At 46.8% G+C, this 18,113-nt stretch overlaps 4 protein-coding genes across 4 annotated transcripts; 1 reads left to right on the forward strand and 3 right to left on the reverse strand.

Annotated features, from left to right (window-relative positions):
• Positions 1-8,903: 8,903 nt before the first annotated feature.
• On the reverse strand, positions 8,904-10,539 carry MYCGRDRAFT_57881 (uncharacterized protein; the record flags this gene model as incomplete). Its single annotated transcript, XM_003853414.1, has 3 exons — positions 8,904-9,836; positions 9,950-10,269; positions 10,331-10,539. The coding sequence occupies 3 exons, from the start codon at positions 10,497-10,499 to the stop codon at positions 8,982-8,984; spliced, it is 1,344 nt and encodes a 447-aa protein (XP_003853462.1).
• Positions 10,540-11,260: 721 nt separating this feature from the next.
• Positions 11,261-13,881, reverse strand: MYCGRDRAFT_70993 (uncharacterized protein; the record flags this gene model as incomplete). The annotated part of the gene is made up of 8 exons (XM_003853413.1): positions 11,261-11,484; positions 11,545-12,541; positions 12,595-12,866; positions 12,918-13,019; positions 13,068-13,171; positions 13,220-13,316; positions 13,340-13,554; positions 13,610-13,881. 8 exons carry the CDS (start codon positions 13,678-13,680, stop codon positions 11,261-11,263), a joined length of 2,082 nt encoding a protein of 693 aa, XP_003853461.1.
• Positions 13,882-14,746: 865 nt separating this feature from the next.
• On the forward strand, positions 14,747-16,006 carry MgXDH1 (putative xylitol dehydrogenase; the record flags this gene model as incomplete). The annotated part of the gene is made up of 2 exons (XM_003852903.1): positions 14,747-14,866; positions 14,957-16,006. The coding sequence occupies 2 exons, from the start codon at positions 14,855-14,857 to the stop codon at positions 16,004-16,006; spliced, it is 1,062 nt and encodes a 353-aa protein (XP_003852951.1).
• Positions 16,007-16,555: 549 nt separating this feature from the next.
• Positions 16,556-17,940, reverse strand: MYCGRDRAFT_92489 (uncharacterized protein; the record flags this gene model as incomplete). Its single annotated transcript, XM_003853412.1, has 2 exons — positions 16,556-17,839; positions 17,908-17,940. The coding sequence occupies 2 exons, from the start codon at positions 17,938-17,940 to the stop codon at positions 16,556-16,558; spliced, it is 1,317 nt and encodes a 438-aa protein (XP_003853460.1).
• Between the last annotated feature and the right edge of the window lie 173 nt (positions 17,941-18,113).

An 18,113-nucleotide genomic window follows, 5' to 3' on the forward strand; every position in this document is an offset into this window, starting at 1 on the left:
AGAATATAACTCTTAAAGAGCTAATTACCTTACTAATTAAGGAACCTCCTCTATAGATATAGAGAATAATAGGAGGATTTAGGGGTACTACAGTAAATAATAATTAGTGTACTAAGTGTACCTATTATATCTATATAAATAATAATAATAAAGTCTTGTATTGCTAATCTATCCCTCTATGTAACTATGTACAGGGCAAGCAGCCTTCCCTAAATTTTACTAAGGGCAAAAAGCTATAGGCATAAAAACCCTCCTAATCTCTCTCTGCTTGTGTCTCCCAGGACTATTAGTAGACACCTTTCATTTTAGGTTCCTCTTTTAGACTCTAGAAGGATCTGTTATCCTATCCTCTTACTAGGTTGTGTACCTAGGCTCCCTTAGCCCTCTCCTCTCGTTCCTACTCCTCCTTAGCTAGTAGGAACTAGTCTAGGACTTCTTCCCTAATTATCTACTTTGCAATTGCCCTAAGACCCTTCTTTATTAACATTATGCTTTTCTAGTTAGATGTACCTAGCTACTAGAATGTTCTGTCTCTCCCCTAGAGGAGAGGGCAGAACATTACTATATGCTTTACTGTCTAAGCCTAACTTCTATAGCTATATTCTAGTGTCTTCCCTAGGACTCTTCTCTTTGTTAGGTAGGCATTAAATCTAATATGCTTAGTCCTTATCTATGTAGCAATTGTGCTCTATGCTCTTGTCTAGTTCTAATATAGAGACCTTCCTTTTCCTCTATTTGTCTATGCTGTAGGTAACCTCCTATTGCTATATTGTCTCTTCTTTCTAACTTCTGCCTCCTATCTTGCTTTCTATCTCTCCTAAATAAAGGATCTATTTAAGGGTATTCTATCTTGGTTTCCCCCCTCCTGTTAGAATTTTTCTAGGAGTCTTTCCTATATAGTTTCGTAGGGTGCCCTCTAGTTTCTTCGATGTCCTTGTCTTCTCTAGGCCCCCTGTTCCTAATTTAAGAGTGCCTAACTTGCTACCTTTATGTACCTCCCTACATCTCGCCTATCCTCCTTCCTTGCCTAGTTTAAAGCTAGTTGCTATACATATAGATTAAAGGGTAGTATCTCTGCCTCTTGTTAGAGTACTCCTAGTAGGACACTCTTGTATGCTCTAGTAATCCTTCTTAGGGCAGCATTTTAGACTGCTTTAAGTTCTTTTGTCTAGCTTTTAGATCCCTTTTAAACCCCTTCTACCTTTGCCTACACTTTATAGCTAAAGGCTATTGCTAGCCTTATAACTACAGTGTAGATATGCCTAGCCTTCTAGAAGGATGCTCCCTAGGTTGATTAGCTAAGCCTATATAGGGAGTTCATGTATAACTCTGCTTTCTCTACAACTTTCCTAATATAGGGTTTCTATATAAGTTTAGTGTCTATTTACACTCTAAGAAGCCTAAGGTTAGGAACGGGTTTGCTATTAAATCCTTAGATGTTAACTGTAGCTTGTAGGTTGTGTTTCCTTCTTAACCTTATAAAGTAGATTAGCATATACTTTTGTAGGGACTAGACTGCTCTATAAGTCTTTGCCTATTCTGCACATTTTTTATAGGCTCTCTTAAGTTTTCTGCAGTTCTCCTCTATACTTTTTCTAAAGGCTAGAATGTTTGTATTATCTACAAAGCCTATTGCTAATACTCCTGTTTCTTTAATTAGAGGAAGTAGGGTTCTTACAAAGTACAGGAAGAGGATAGGTAACATTATTAATCCTTAGGGGATTCCTGTATACTAGGGCCTTAGTGTGTTAAGGTAGTTCCCTAGCCTAAGGCATGTTGTCCTATCCTAAAGGAAGGATTCCACAAAGGCTACTAGGTTTAGCTGTATTTAGCACATTCTTAGGTAGTAGATCAGTCTTAGGTGTAAAACATTTAGGAAGGCCGCTAAGATGTCCAAACACAGCATTAAGGCTACATTCCCTAGGCCTTTTCCCTAGATAGAGTAGACCTATTTAGTTACTAGCTCTAGTACTAATATTGTTAACCTTTTTAGTCTTCCTCCTATCTAGTTTAGTAGGAACAGGTTTCTTTCCTTAGCAGCCCTGCTAAGCCTTGTCGCTATAAGGGCCTCTAGGACTTTAGAGATTGTATTTAACAGGGCGATTAGTTTGTAGGCTCCTGCCTTTAAGTAGTCTAGTTTCTAGGGCTTCTTAAGGACTACTATTATAGATTCCTTAAAGGGCCTAGGGAGGTATCCTTGTACTATGCAGGCTTGCAGGAATAGTTGTAGGAGGTCTGCTAGCTCTTTCTTTGTCTTCTTTAGGAATAGGTTTAGGATCTGATCTGGTCCTGGTGCCTTGTTTAGTACAAGCCTCTGGATTGTAGCTAGGATTTCTCCCTAGGTAATTGTATAGTCTATAGGGATTAGGGCTAGTATAGATCCTATTATGTCTATAAGGTCTACCTCTGTCGGCTAAGGGAAGAACTCCTCTACAAGGGCCTTAGCCTTCCTAGATATTATTGTCTAGAGGAGTCTAGCCTTGTTCTTAATGCCTAGGAACTAGGGAAGAGAGGGTCCTTTGTTTGCCCTTTCTCTTGCCTACCTTACAAACTTCTATATCTTGCTCTAATCCTTTAAGATCTCTATAACTGTTTTCCTCTAAGCTAGGTTCCCGCTCCTTTTAATGTGCCTCTTCTTTGCATATGTAGTTCTAAGTGCAAGTAGGTGGTTTAGGAGGGATTTGTTCTCCCTCTAGGCTCTCCTAGCCTTCCTCGCTCTCTTAACTAGCCTAGTGCTTTCCTGGTCCTAACTTATCTTTACGTATAGTAAGGGTCGGGCTTATAGTACTAGCTCCTGAACTAGCTGCTAGATTGTCCTCTAAAGCTAGAGTGCTTATTAGTCTAGACTCTGCTTTCCCTCTGTAGGTAGCTGTTTAGCCTCTCCCTTTGCTTCTAGGATCTTAGATCTAATTTGTTCCTATAGTGCCTTCTTCTACTGTAGCCTTTTCTAGTTCTCTTGCTCTATAATGCCTTAGGTAAAGAGTAATGTCTAGATTAGAAGGTAGTCTAACCCTGTTTCTAGTTTAGTACAGGTCCTACATTGTGTTATCTAGTCCTAGATTTCCTTTATCCTAAAGACTAAGTTAAGGGTTTAAATGCTTAGTCCTCTCTCCTATGTTGTTGTACCTAGTTCTAGGAGGAGCTGCATATTAGCCTGTTCTACCGTCTTAATTAGGTAGTCTACAGCCTAGTGCTAGTTTGTTGCTATTTGTGCTCCCTACTTCTAATAATGCAGATTAAAGTCCCTAACTAGGATGTGCTAGTTTTCCTTTGTATCCTAGAGAGCCTTCCTAACCTCCTAGAGGGTACCTAGGTCTCTGCCTGTTATTAGGCTACTTGGGTTGTAGCAGTTTAAGATATGGAGTTTTAGCTCTATCTAGAGGAGGGTAATCCTAATTAGGTCCTTACAAATTAGCTAGGCTTCCTAGGTTTCTAGCTGCAGTTCCTTTAATACATATGTAACAACTCTTAGTGTCTCTCCTTCTGGAACTACTGTGTAGTATCCTAGGTATTGCTTAACATTCCCTCTAGTAGAGGTGTTTACCTATAGTTCCTAGATTGCAACAATGTGGTGGGTTCTTAGGTTTATTTGTTGCATAAATAGGGTTTAGATCTAGTTACTACTCTTGTTTGTGTTGTACTGTAGGATGTTAAGTTCCTTTGGTGTGTTATTTATCCTGTGTTAGGAAGAAGTAGTCCTTAATGTCGCTCTCTCCTATTTCTAGGTCCTCCTATCCGGGGTCCTAGGCTTAGTCCTGCTGCTGCATTCCTGCTTATACCTAGGGTGCTTGTTAGTAGCCCTCCTGTGTAGAGCTCCTTAGCATTATGTTAATCTTGTTAGCCTAGCCTTGTCCTACTTTTAGGATAGCTCTTAGTCTCCCTACTAGATTCCTAATCTAGTTGCCTTTAGTTTGCTTACTGTCGATAGGGCTAGCCCTTCTTTTCCTTGTGTTTGTTAGTTGCACTATTATCTAACTCTCCTCCGGCTAGGTTTAGGAGGGTTTCCTATACAATCCCTAGGCTATAATGCTCCTAAACTGCCTTGCCTTTAAGATTGCTGCTTGCTTAAATTTGCAGGTTGCTAACTAAGATAGGTGCTCCCTCTAGCAGTTGCTATACCTTGCTTTAGTCTCCTTGCATATATCTGTTCTGTAGTTTCCTAAGCACTTTCTACAGGTTTGTATGCCTCTATAGTGCTTTGCAATATGTCTAAACTGTCTATAGTTAAGGCATTATGTTAGTCTCTAGTATAGGTAGAACTCTTTTGCAACTAGAATGTTCCCTTAGAGAACTAGTCCCTTAGTAATAATTTCCTTTGCCTGTGCTATGTTCTAGACATTTAGGATTAAGGAAGAGAAGTCCTTGCCTTCCCTTCCCTTTTTGCTTTTTAGCTATCCTGCTCTAAGGACTTTTAGGTGTAAGTAGAGTCTTCTATTCTCCTCCTTAATTTAAGTGTTTGTTCTCTAACTCTTAGTATTAATAGTCTAAATCTTAATACTATATACTAGTACTTAGAAGAGCTGCACTATAGCTTTAGTACTAGGGTATTTGTCCTAGGCCTACTTAAGGTCCCTTTCTAGCCTTTCCTAGGAGCTCTAGCTGTAGGTAAAAACCCTAATGTCTCTGCTTTCTAGCTTCTTTACTGCTAGCACTACTAGGTCTTTTAACTCCCTAACAATCTCTATACTTATCTTCTTCTAGATCTCTTCTCTTTCTATTAGGTTTTAGATCTTAAGGAGGAAGTAGTAGCTTTAGGGTAGGGCTAGCTTTGTATACACCTAGCTAGATATCTGTTATTTAGGGAGGGCTGCAGCTTATGCCCAGGTCTTTAGCTAGGTAGCCTAGATAGTCTTCTAGATTTCCTAGACTCTTTAGATAACTATCTGCCCTTAGAGAGTGTGCAGGAGGGTAGTTTGTGCCCTCTAGAGGAGGGAGAGGAGGAGAGACTTTAGGGTTTCCTCCTGTAGGGAGGATAGGACCTTTGCTACTTTACTAGTTAGTTTTTGCATGTCCTTATTAATTTCTAACTGTATTTGTAGCTCCTTAAGGTGCTGCTAATAGCCTTTTAGGCCTTTTAAGTAGTTTAGGGTAGTTAGGGGGGCTTAGGAAGGCGGAGGATAGTCCCCTCCTCCTTCCTTTACTCCCTGACCTCCCTAAATGTTTTGCCTCCTCTAAGGGTAAACTGCTGCGTGTTAAGAGGCCTAGAGGCCTCTCTGTTCGTGTAGTGGCTGCGTTGGCATGATTCCTTTCTATGTTCCTATATAGTATAATACCTGCTGCCCTAGACTTCTAGGGGGAGAGTTTTTTGCAACTAATATAACCTATTATTACAGAACAGGAAGTCTATACTATTTACACTAAGGATTAAGATTAGGGCTAGGATGCCTAAGGGCAAGATGCCTAACCTCTTACTACTTCTTATCTTTAAGAAGTAGAGAACATATTTAATACTATATAGAGAGAGAGAAACTAAGCCTCCCTTTTAATATCTTAGGGGGAGCAAATATTAGGTTAGGATATACAGTCCTAGGATAACTAATATAAGTAGTCTAAACCTAATTAGCTAGAGGCTACTAAGTATAAAGAAGCCTCCTAGCTAGCTTAGAGGGAGCATATTTCTAAGGAAACAGGAAGTCCTAAGGGATTCTAAGGAAGTCCTAAGGGATTCTAGGAGCAGGCTAATACCTTATTAATATAGCTATAATATTAAGTATTAGCAGAGAATTGCCCTAAAAGGGAAGACCTCTAAGATTATACTATAACTCCCTTTCTAGATATTTATATTATAGGAAAGAGGAAAGTAGGGAGAAGCCCTAAGAGACCTAAGAAATTAGGTAATAAAGCAAGTCCTAAAAGCTTAGGCACATTTAGACTTTTAAGAAGTAGAAGATTAGTTATAAGAAAAGACTATAGCAAGATCTAGAAGATAGGACTTAAAGTAACAAATCCTAATCTGTCTAATCCTAAGACAGTTAAGGAAGCTCTCTCTAGATCTAACTATAAGGAATAGGAGAAAGCTATTATTAAGGAAGCTAAGTTACTTAAGTCTACAGGATGCCTTAAATAGAAACTTATTAGCACCCTCCTTAAGGGGAGAGTCCCTCTTATAGGGAAATAGGTCTTTAAGATTAAGATGCTCCTAGATAGAACTATAGAGAAGTATAAGGCTAGATAGATAGCTAGGGGATTTACATAAAGGAAGGGACTTAACTATATTAATACCTTTGCTCCTACCCTAAGAGCTGCAATAGGGAGAATACTTCTGTCCCTCTTAGTTAACTTTAGCTAGAAGAGGAGATAAGTTAATATTAAGACTACATTCCTAAATCTAAACCTAGATAAGCAGATCTTTATTAAGCTACTAGAGGGAGCTTATCTCTTTAAGAAAGATGCCTACAAGTATATTATATATATTAAGAAAGGACTATATAGGCTTAAGCAGGTAGCTGCTCTCTAGTACTACGATACTATAGATACTCTTTAAAAGCTTAGTCTAACAAGAACTGTTAGTAATACTTGCCTCTTTTAAGGGAAAGGCATCCTTATTCTCCTTTATATAGATAACTTCTAGATCTTTAGATAGTTAGACTATAAGATTAACAAGCTAATTAAGGGATTAGAGCAGAAGTATATAATTAAGGTTATTAATACTAATGTCTTTCTTAGACTTTACCTAAAGGAAGGGAAAGATAGCTCTATATCTGTCTCTTAGGAACACTATTCTAGAGACAAACTTTAAGGATATAGTCTTAGTAATGCAAAGAGTGTTAAGTACCCCCTTAACACCCTTCTTAAACCCCTTTAGGATAAGGGAACAAAGGAGGACTATAATCTCTTTAATAAGATTATTAGGGAACTACAACATCTGTTAAACTATACTAGACTAGATATTAGTTTTGCTATTAACTACTATGCAAAGTTCCTTTAGAACCTAGGACCTTTATATATTTAGGTAGCTAAACATATTTAGAGATATGTTGCAGGCATAATTAACAAGTGCCTTATATATAGGAAAACTAAGAAGCAAATTTAGATTAAAGCATTCTTAGACTCTAACTTTGCTAGTAATCCTAGTATATCTAGGTCTACCTTAGGAATGCTCTTTAAAATTGCAGGAGGCCTAGTTATTTAGAGATCTTAACTGCAAAAAGAAGTAGTGCTATCTAGCACTAAGGTAGAGTACCTCTCTCTTACTAAGGCAACAAGAGAAGTAAATTAGGTAAGGAATCTTATTAATAAGCTCTAGCCCTTTACCTAGGCTAAAAGCATCTCTACTATCCTTATTAAAGTAGACAATTAATTAGCTATTAGCCTTGTAGAAAACTATGCTAACTCTAAAAGATTAAGATATATCTCTCTTAGGAACTATTACTACAGAGAGTAATATAACAAGGGGAGTATTAAGGTAGAGTTTGTAAGGACAGATATGCAGCTTGCAGACTATCTAACAAAACTAAAATCCCTAAACACTATCCTCTAATATATAGATCTATAAATCTAGCAAAAAGATACTTATATGTCTATATTAGGCAGCTAACATAGATATATAAGAGAGGCTAATATAGGAATTAAACCTGTAACCTTCTAATTTGTAGTTAGAAATTATACTACTAGACTAACTAGCCCTTAATAAGAAGAGGGAAATTACTCTTAAATTTATACCTTAATACCTGCATTCCTACCTAAGAAGGATTCCCTCCCTAGAATTACACTATTTTATTTGTTACAAAACTAAGAAGTATAATACTTAGAACACTTATTTTATTCTTATCTATATAAAGGAAAGGAGGTAACTACATACCTTTACAAAAGTATCTAAGAAACTATAAGAAAAACACCTAGCTAAAAGAAGACTTTTTTATAAAAACCTAAAAGCATTAGAGTATGTCCTAGAACCTGCAGCCTGCCCCTCTAGACTACTACTAAAAGACTAAGCTAATTCCCCTAGAATCTTAACTTAAAGCCTAGGAGAATATTAGTTTCTATTAGGGAAGAAGGGATTTTAAGGAGAATATATACAGGATGCTATACTACTAACTACTGCTTTATCTCTGCCTTATTAGAGCTTAATATTTAGCTAAGAGGAGTTTAGTTATAGTATAATACAAATTCCTAAGGATTAGGAGTTGTTAGACTAGGGTAGTTTTCTACTAGGAAGGCCTACTCCCTTAGGTTATATAGCTCCTCTATTACTATATTAATAAGGTCTGTAGTAAGGAGATCCTTATTAAGCTTAGCTATAAACCTATTAAAGTAAGCTATAAAAGAGAAGGGACCCTAAGCCCTAATATTTACTCTGTTATAGTATCTATTTATCTCTCCTCTAATAAGTTAATATATAGTCTAATATACTACAGAACTATCTTTATAGATCTATAGGAGATCTCTACTACTAATAGCTCTTGCTTTATCGATAACTTGCTAGAAGGTTTTCCTAGGGACGGAGAAAGCTGCTCTTCTTCTAGAAGCTATAGCTAGTAATATAGATTATATTATTAATAGCTATAAGGGATAGATAATAGATTAGCTAATAAATTAGCTAAATAGATAAGAAGTATAGATTATAAAGTAGAGGAATAAAAAAGCTAGAAGAAGATGCTTTTTAACAAGCTAAAGCCGAGCATTAGTTACGTAGTAGGTAAATACCTGCTATATTTAGGTAACAGATAGCTCGTAATAATACAGCTGCCGATAGGGGAGTGTTATAGATTATTAGACTAACTATTAGTAAAGTGCACATAACTAGTGCTAAGGCATTCCTATATACAGATAGCTAAAGTAAGAATCTCATACTTAAGATTCTCTCTGCACGACAATATATACCTGCTAATCAGAGGTCTTCTTCCACTTAGCTTAAGTCCAATCACAACACTATGGATGTGAAGTGAACTGTGCGTGGACTTCGTCTATCATGCGTTCATTTCATTATCGAGGCTATCTCTACTGACCTCTGAGAAAACCATCTCTCATCATCCTCCCACTCAATATCTCGTCAGCGCCGGACTTCCAGCGCAAGGCGGCGCCGAGAACTTCGTCTCAACATACACCTTCTGCATGCCATCCTCCTTCTTATCGAACTTGTAGTACACCTTGGCCATATCGTCCATGCTGACACGGTGCGTCACCATCTTCAATGGATCAATCTCGCCCTTTTGGATCCTCTTCAACAGGTCCTCCCAGTAGTAGTGCACCGGCGCTTGGCCATTGCCGATGAATCGAATGCCTCGCTCCATGATGCTACCGATGTTGAAGTTGTTGGTGTAGCCGACGTACACACCCGTGATTCCGACTCGGCCGTAGTTCTTCACGGACTCGATCATTTCGTTCAGAATCTCCGACGTATCCGTCTCCAATCCGGCGGCGAGTTGCACAGCATGGAACCATCCCTTGGGGTACTCGCCAGCCACGCACTCGAGCGCGACATCAGGCCCATGACCGCCGCACATCTCCTTGAGTTTTGTGACCACGGCTTTCGTGCCCTTGAGCTCTGAGAAGTCGACCGTCTCGCATTTCGGGTACTGCTTCTTGACGTAATCCAGTCTCCAGTTGCAGTCGATGACAATGACCCGGCTAGCACCGTTGATCCAGGCAAAGTCGGCTGCCATTTGGCCGATTGGACCGGCGCCCCAGACAGCTACGACATCGCCCTCCTTGACGCCGGTATCAACGACGCAGTTCCAGCTTGTTGAGACGACGTCGGAGAGGAAGAGACCCTTTTCGTCGGGAACATCGTCGGGGAGCTTCAAGAGGTTGACGTCGCCGTAGGGTACGCGAGTGTACTCTGCTTGGCCGCCGGCGAATCCACCTGTGAAATGGCTGTACCCGAACATACCGGCCTAAATAGTGAAGAGTAAGGTCAGACGAGGTTTTGCAGCAGATGAGATATGGCGTAGGCTGTGAGACAACGCTGGACCGGACTGCCAGCCTCATTATTCGACGAAGAGCTTACCGTGTTACCACCATACATCCCATGCTCAATCGTATTGCTATTCGTCTTCTCACACTGAGACGACAGCTTCTTCTTGCAATACATGCAATCTCCACATGCGATCTGGAAAGAAGCCACCACACGATCGCCCTTCTTCAGACCAGTGACAGCGGAACCCATCTCGTCGACGATGCCGCAGAATTCGTGGCCCAGAATGTCACCTTTGCGCATTTCCACGACTGTGCCGTGAAGGAGATGAAGATCGGAGCCGCAGACTGTGCTGCCAGTGACCTTGACGATAACATCGCGGTCTTCAACGACGATGGGACGAGGGACGGTGGCTGGCGAAATCGTTATTAGCGGGGTGTATTTGGAGGTTTGTAGGTGAACGGATTGCCATACCAACTTCAACACTGTTCTTCCCCTGCCAGACAAGAGCTTGCATGGTCTCAGTTGGGTGGCCATATTTCGCACGGTCCTGGCCTGGGTTCGTGATATCCTGTTCAGTCGTCGCATTATCGCGATGTCCGAGCAGCTTTTCCGCCTGGTAAGCAGCTTGTGAGAGAGCCATGATTGTGATGTGAGTTGGGCAGTGGTTGGTGTTGATGAAGAAGAAGAAGAGAAATGCTTCGAGGAATTGGAAGCTGCTGCTCTCGCTTCTTACCTTCCAAGCATTGTTTGGTGATCGTACCCGCAATTCCGTCGTCTTTCACGCATCAACACCACTTTTCTAATCCCCACGTCATGATGAGGCAACCACGACGAACAACGGAGTCCGCATCCCAGTAGCGATCCTCCAAGGTTCGTTCACACCTCGCGTTATCATGCTTCGTTGGTTGTCCTCGACTGGTCGCATGGTGGTTCAGATGTATGACGCTGCTGCGATGGACACCGCGTCGTTGTCGCTCGCTTCAATGCACGGAGTGGAGAGGAGTGCTGATGGAGGGGCATGGAGGGGCAGGCTCGTGCGACGTCGGCATATCGAGTGGGTGTCTGCAGCGACCTGCCGACTCTTCTATGCCGCTATTCATGAATCGTGTTGGTGAGATTTGACGCAGGTCGGCGGAGTGATGTGAAGTTCTTTCCCATGTGGCGAGCGGGGTGGACTCCGATAGCATCGATGCGGCTGAACCTTGTTGGTGGACGGAGTGAGTGGAAGCATTCAGGCATTCCAGGTCAGGCATTCGAGATGGTGGATTTGGTACAGACAAAAGACTGGAGGGAACCGAGACGGTCTATATGCCAGATATTGGACATCAAGGTCATGCACCGGGTATCCCTCTTATCTAACAATTATCGTCTCACGCCTCGACCGCACCCAGCGCAAGCTATTCATCTCACCTCCACCTCCGGCGACGGACCACTCTTCTCTCCTCCTTCGCTCTTCTCCTCCTCCTCGCTCTGAACAACACTCGGCCGACCATGATGCACAGCCGGTCTACCCCTCCCCGTGACATCCAAGAAAATCGACTTGCACGTCCTCGCACTCGTCCGTCGGCCTTCCCACAGTGGATAGACTCCCACACACATCGCCGAGCAGAACAGCCAGAGGATACCTAAAGACCATAGTCAGTACTTGATCTTGTGGGCGAATCATGGAACTCGACATGACTTACCAACCGCCACCCAACCCGTAAAGAATTTCTTGCTGAAAATGTATCCGCTGCCGTACAGCGGCATCGGCCACAGCACAAGCAGGATGAGCGTCATGGCAACCGTCAGCGTCCTCGCAATCTTCGCCGCGCGCTGGAGTTTCCTCTGCTCCGCTTCTTCCTCTTGCACACTCCGACTCGTCTGTCCAGGAACCAGCTCAACATCCACATCCGCGTCTGCCACGAGATCCGAGTCGTCGCCTTTGCGGATCGCTTTCATGGACATCCAGTCGTACTTCTGCGTCTTGAAGGCAAGCGTGAGGACTGGGATGAAGATGACTGGAGCCAGTAGCGAGACTACATTGCCGGCCAACATGGGGTTGTTGGACCCAGTCGACGCAACGGAGAGATCGCCGTACTGCGACTTGGCAGTCACCAGCCATGCGATAAGAGAGCAGCACAGTGCGAGCGGAGGAGCGAATGTAGCGGCCGCCCAAGACTGGCGGGACCACAGCAGCGTCAATGAAGCTGGCAAGACCGCGCCGGATATGATGACTCCCATGAGGAGGTAGAGGTAGCCCATGGAGATGCCAGCGTAATGCAGACCCGTGCTGAATGCCGCCATGCAAGTCGCATAGACGACGCAGGACGTGTGAGACATGTAGATCAACTTCTTCCCGGAAGCGGCAGGGTTGATGTACGTGGCGTAGATGTCGTAGGTCCAGATGGACGACACGGCGATGAGTTCGGCGGACATGGCGGATGTGACGGCCATGAAGATCAACAGGAGAGTGGCGATGGCGCCTCCTTTGCCGAGGAGCGCGACGGCAGCATCGGGGAGGACAAGACCGGCGGAGACATCGGCCGGGTCCATGCGGTTGGGATAGGATGGGAAGACGGGATTGTTCTCAAGGGCCAGCGCGGAGAGGCCCATGGTCGTAGCGCAGAGCCAAGGAATGGCAAACCAGGATAGACCACCAGCAATGTATCCAGGGAGGGCGTGGACTGGGGAGGCAGCGATCTGGACTCAAGGTTAGCGGATGATCTCCTTTGGTCTGAGATTCGGGTACTCACAGCCTTGTTGTAGTAACCATTGTCCATGAAAACGGTGCCGAAGTTGCCTACGATGTTGATGACAAAGAAGATAGCGCCCTCCTTGCTCCTCATGGTCAGATAGCTGCCGCCCGCGTTGCCCTCGACTGGGTGGCGCTCAGAGGCAGCGACCAGGGCATCGTAGACAGCACCTGGACTGCCAAGGATGTTGTTCGTAGCGTACGCCGTGAACGCGAAGATGAAGATGATGACCAGGATGACAACGGTGTGAACGTAGTCGGTCAAGAAGGTAGCTAAGTTTGGTCAGTCGTGAGTCAACCATGGCAAACGTGGAATGGGCGAACCCTTAATTCCTCCAAACATGGTGTAGAGCACCACACCGATTGGCAGCAAGAAGCAGGCGGCGGCTGTTGGCACGCCGCATAGAGAGGTGACCACAGCGGAGCCTAGGTCATATCAGCTTTGTTCACACGAGTTGTCAAGGATAGACCAACCTCCAGTCAGCAGCATAGCCGTTACCAGAATGTTGGTCATAAGTCCAAAGACGATGTACACGCCATGAGTAACAGCTCCATATCTCGCTCGAATGACTTCCAAGCTACAAAACGTCAACTCTTCCCTCCCACTCGATCTGCAAACAACTTACAAAGTATGAGCATTTGGTGCCTTTCGCTTCAACTCGATCGCCAACGTGGCAAACAAAATCACCTGCACCGTCGCTCCACTCGCATACCAAAATGGACCTGAGACAGTTGGAAATGATAACCGACAACAGGAGATGAAATGAACTTGCCTGAGACGCCGTAGTTGTACGCCACGCTGGAGCTCTGCAATAGAGTGGCCGCCCAGGTCCAGGAAGACACGACGGCGGAAGAGACAAGACCGGACTTCACGGTTCGTCCGGCGGTGCTGAAGACTTCGGAAGTTTGGAGTTCGTTGTTGTAGCGTTTGAGGACGAAGGTCGTCAGCATCATGCCGAAGCTGGGAGTCCATTGTTAGGTCTGACCGGAGGCTGTGAAGTTCAAGGTGAGCTCACGCGAAGAGGAACCCGAGGCCAACGACGATGCCATAGCCCGTAGCCTGGCTGAGGGGAGGAGCGTTCGCCATGGTTGCTTGAGATTGATCAAGCACAACGATCGATCTGTGAACCGGCTCGTTGGGACTTTGAGCTCAAGACACGCGGAGACGAGAAGGAGAAGGAGAAAAAGGAAACCGCATGTCCTCAGCACATGCAGTCATATATATCCTGGCATATACAATCGCCGTACCTCAAAGTATGAATTAGTGGCCACTGGCCAGCAATGCGGTTCCACCGCCATTCCTTATTTGGCGAAGATTGTCCTATCGTGCAGGGACAATTGCAGCACAGTTCGTGCGATATGGCCCGGTGTGATTCGACAATTGACTGGCGGCGATAGGGATGGTCGCGAGATCGCAGGCTTGTATCTATGCCATGCCGTCCAGGTCTCACTTCCGAGAACCAGCGACAGGGACCGGGAAGCTCCAGCCGCAGCGGCACGGATATCCAAGCCCAGACCCATGGCGATAAAGCTCGAAGAGGGCTTTGCACATGCGTGGTTGTTACTCGATAGAAATGTGTTTGGCTGGCTGGCTGGTCGTCGATAAGAAGCTCAAAGATCTGCCGGGGTTGATACAGATAAGAGATGGGGTCGCCGACTCGCACTGATTGTGGGCGAATGAACTGGCGAGTTCAGGGCTTGAGACAACGCGGAGGGGCAGGAAGGAGGATTGCGGACATGTGCGATAGGAATCGAACGGAGACACCAAAAGGAAGACAGCCTGGACGCGTTGGGCTTGACCTGCTTGACTGTGCTTCGTCGCTGACATTGCCTCGGTGGAAATGTCGATTCCATGAGTACAAACCGTCGCGCTTCGCCCATGCTCTCACGATTTCGCGTATACTCGAGCTTACCACTGATGCCGCAGTCATGCTGTTGAACAGTGACTGCAGTCGTCGAGATGGACGTCACGAGGAGCTCGCCTCTTTTGATGAAGTGGAGGAGCCGACATGGGCGAGGGTAAACAGACCGGCTAAATCGAGGCGGACCCTTTTCCAATGGAGGATTTCTGGAGCTCTTTGCCTGCAGTCGTCACTTCCACCACCAACGCGGCTCCACCACACATTTCCGCTGAGTAGACAATTCTGGCTGAAAGGAAAAGGCGACGTCTTCAAAGCTAAGTGACAGTTCATCTCTCTCCAAGAAGTCTCTCCTTCACATCCACCATCACCAAACTCTCACACTCACAAACCACCGCCAACATGGGTAAAGAGGTACGTCCACAGCTCGCAAAACAACCCACAACTCGTCCATCAAGGTCTAGCAACCACGAGGGAAAACAAACCACTAAATCAACACTTCAGAACCTCTCCTTCGTCCTCCAAAAAGCCAACGAAGTCACCTTTGAAGACCGTCCCGTACCCACCCTCAAAAGCCCACACGATGTCCTCGTCGCCGTCAAATTCACCGGAATCTGCGGAAGCGATGTCCACTACTGGGTTCACGGCTCCATCGGGCACTTCGTCGTCAAGTCGCCCATGGTCCTCGGACATGAATCCTCGGGAATCATCTCTGCGGTCGGCGACAGCGTAACCTCATTGAAGGTCGGAGACAGAGTGGCTATGGAACCCGGTGTGCCCTGCCGGCGCTGCGTACGGTGTAAAGAGGGGAAATACAATCTGTGTCCGGACATGGCGTTCGCAGCGACGCCGCCGTTCGACGGGACGCTGGCGAAGTACTACTCCCTGCCGGAGGATTTCTGCTACAAACTCCCCGAACACGTCAGCCTGGAAGAGGGCGCCTTGGTCGAGCCATTGGGCGTGGCGGTACACATCGTTCGACAAGCTGGTGTGTTCCCGGGAGCCTCGATCGTGGTTTACGGCGCCGGACCGGTAGGGTTGCTCTGCTGTGCCGTGGCCAAGGCATTCGGCGCGACGAAAGTCGTAGCAGTGGACATCAACGAGGACCGGCTGAAATTCGCATCCACCTACGCGGCAACACATACCTTCGTATCGAAACGAGAAGCACCACAAGAAGCCGCCGCGAGGATCAAGAGCGAATGCGACCTGGGAAGCGGCGCGGACATCATCATCGACGCATCGGGCGCCGAACCCGCGATCCAAACGGCCATCCACGCGGTGCGGATTGGAGGGACGTACGTGCAGGGCGGGATGGGCAAGGACGAGATCACGTTTCCCATCACGGCGATGTGTACGAAGGAGTTGAATGTCAAGGGGAGTTTTAGGTATGGGAGTGGGGATTATAAGCTTGCGGTGGAGTTGATCAGTACGGGACAAGTGGATGTGAAGAAGCTGATCTCCGGGACGGTGAAGTTTGAGGATGCGGAGCAGGCGTTTGCGGATGTGAAGGCGGCGAAGGGGATTAAGACGCTGATCGAGGGACCGAGGGATTAGATGTGGGGTTTGAAAAATGTGAGAGACAGGCAAAAGCGGGAGTTCAAGCGAAAGGTCATGCATGCGTCTTGGTATTCATGTCTCGTGGAGCATGTTGATCGTAAAATGCTGCTTTTCCCAGAAAAAGCGGAAGATGGAAGTCAAAAACGCCCACCAAAAAAACACCCAGAATCGTTCCTCTCTTCAGGCCCTTCGTCGGACGCACAACGTCAGGCTCGAATGGCAGAGTTGTTTGATCCTTAAGCCTCAGTGAAAAGAACGCACGTCCTTCTCCCTGTTCTCGCTGTACTCATCTCTCACGCATTCGTTCTCATTGCCGCATCAAAACCAGCAAGTCCTCTTTCCGCTCTCAACCTCTCTCTCTCTCTCTCCTCATTCACTCCCCCTCACCATCCACCAACCTCCTCGCCAAAGCCTCCATCATCCTCGCCCCTTGGCTCGTAACTTCCGCCTGCAGTCTCGCCTGCTCCGCCGCTTGGCGAGCTCTCTCGGCGGCGATGTCCGCGTTTCGAGCGGCGGTGGTGGAGGTCAGGAGCATCTAAGCCTGCGTCAGCGTGAAGAAAGGTAGGAGATGGGTGATGAGGTGGGAAGACGGACATTTGCGAACCGCAAGATTCTCGCTCGGTGGGGTCCGATGGTGTGGGTGTGTGCTGCGCGCGTGAGGGCTGAGATGAGGCCGAGGGCGGCGGGCATGTTGGTGTCTCTCTGTGCCGGCGCCGTGGTGGTGGGCACTGCTCGGGTGGACTGGGGTGTAGGCAGGTTGGGGGAGGGTGTGCGTGGAGGCGAGCGGGCGGGACGGGGTGGTGGGATGCGGGATTTCTGCCGGGTTGGTGGGGAGGTGGTGGCTGGACGAGGCGGTGGGGTCGAAGGGGTGGGGATGCGGCTGCGGGGTTTGGGTAGGGCGGATTTGAGGAGCGATTGCAGTTTGGTGAAGGGGTTGCGGGTGTGATGGCGAGCGGGAGCTGGCTTTGCTCTGGACGTAGCTGGCTTGCGGGCGGTGGTGGTGGGAATGCGGGCTCGTGGGATGTCGGCTGGTATGGCGCTCTCCGTCATGTCCAAGCCGGTGCTTCGTCTGTTGCGGATCTTGGTGGCTCTGTCGCTGATGTCGGGCGGAGAGCTGCGAGTCTTGATCTCTTGTGCTCGGCGGGGAAGTGATCCTGCCGCACGGGTTGGTATGCCCATACGAGCATTTTGAACACTTCCGGGGAGCTTGGGAGAAGCAGGTCCACCTTCGAGCAGCTGCAACGTTCTCTCACGTTGGCTCCGTCGGACGCTCTCCAGGCTAGCGGAGTCGCTTGTGCTACTGTCCTCGAGGCGGGGAGCAGGGAGCCTCGCATGGAGATCGAAGCCTTGAGGATGTCCGATCTCCGCGGGCGTGGTGACTTCCTCCTCGTCGTCTGAGCTTCGGCCCCACGTCCCGTCGGGCGAGCTGGTGACGCTCCGCTCAGCACGACGACCGGGAGGGATGCTGACGAGACTCGCTTTCCCAGATCGGAGGATTGGGACTCGCGAGATTGTGCTTGAGTGCCTCACAGGCAGACGGCTCGTTCGAGAGGATGGGGGCGACTTGATGGCTCTGGTGGACGAGTTCAGAGACGGAGAGGGCGAGAGGGACGGCGACAAGTTGCGGCGGGCGGGCTGCTGAAGAAGGGAGTTAGCTCGGTGACGCTCCTCGATTCTGATGCGGTATCGCTCTGGCATGGTGGCGGTGGTTGTGCGACTAGTGTGGCAGCTGGCGGCGGAGGCAATGGTGTGTCGTGAAGGAGTGATGGTGAGGTCGGAGAGTTCGAAGAGGGAGACTCGAGCAACAGCTCTGTATGGTAGAAACGCTTGCTATTGTCATGAAACGGTGTGCAGAGTGAATGCTTGACGAGTGAATGGGAAGAACAGAGGCAACTCACAGGCATCGGGACTCGAGAACGGACCGAGGCCATTGCAGAAACGAAGATACAATAAGAGAATCGCGGATAATGCTATCGGATAAGAGAGATGGAAGGGCATATCAGAGAGAATGGAATGATCGCCCTTACTCCCTTTCTTTGAGCTCGGCCGCGGGCATTTTGTTTGGTGCACAAACATGGGGGCCACGCGAGATGGAACGGTCAAG

This window comes from Zymoseptoria tritici, chromosome 4 (genome assembly GCF_000219625.1).
Source record: "Zymoseptoria tritici IPO323 chromosome 4, whole genome shotgun sequence".
In the NCBI taxonomy this organism is placed as follows: Eukaryota; Fungi; Ascomycota; class Dothideomycetes; order Mycosphaerellales; family Mycosphaerellaceae; genus Zymoseptoria; species Zymoseptoria tritici.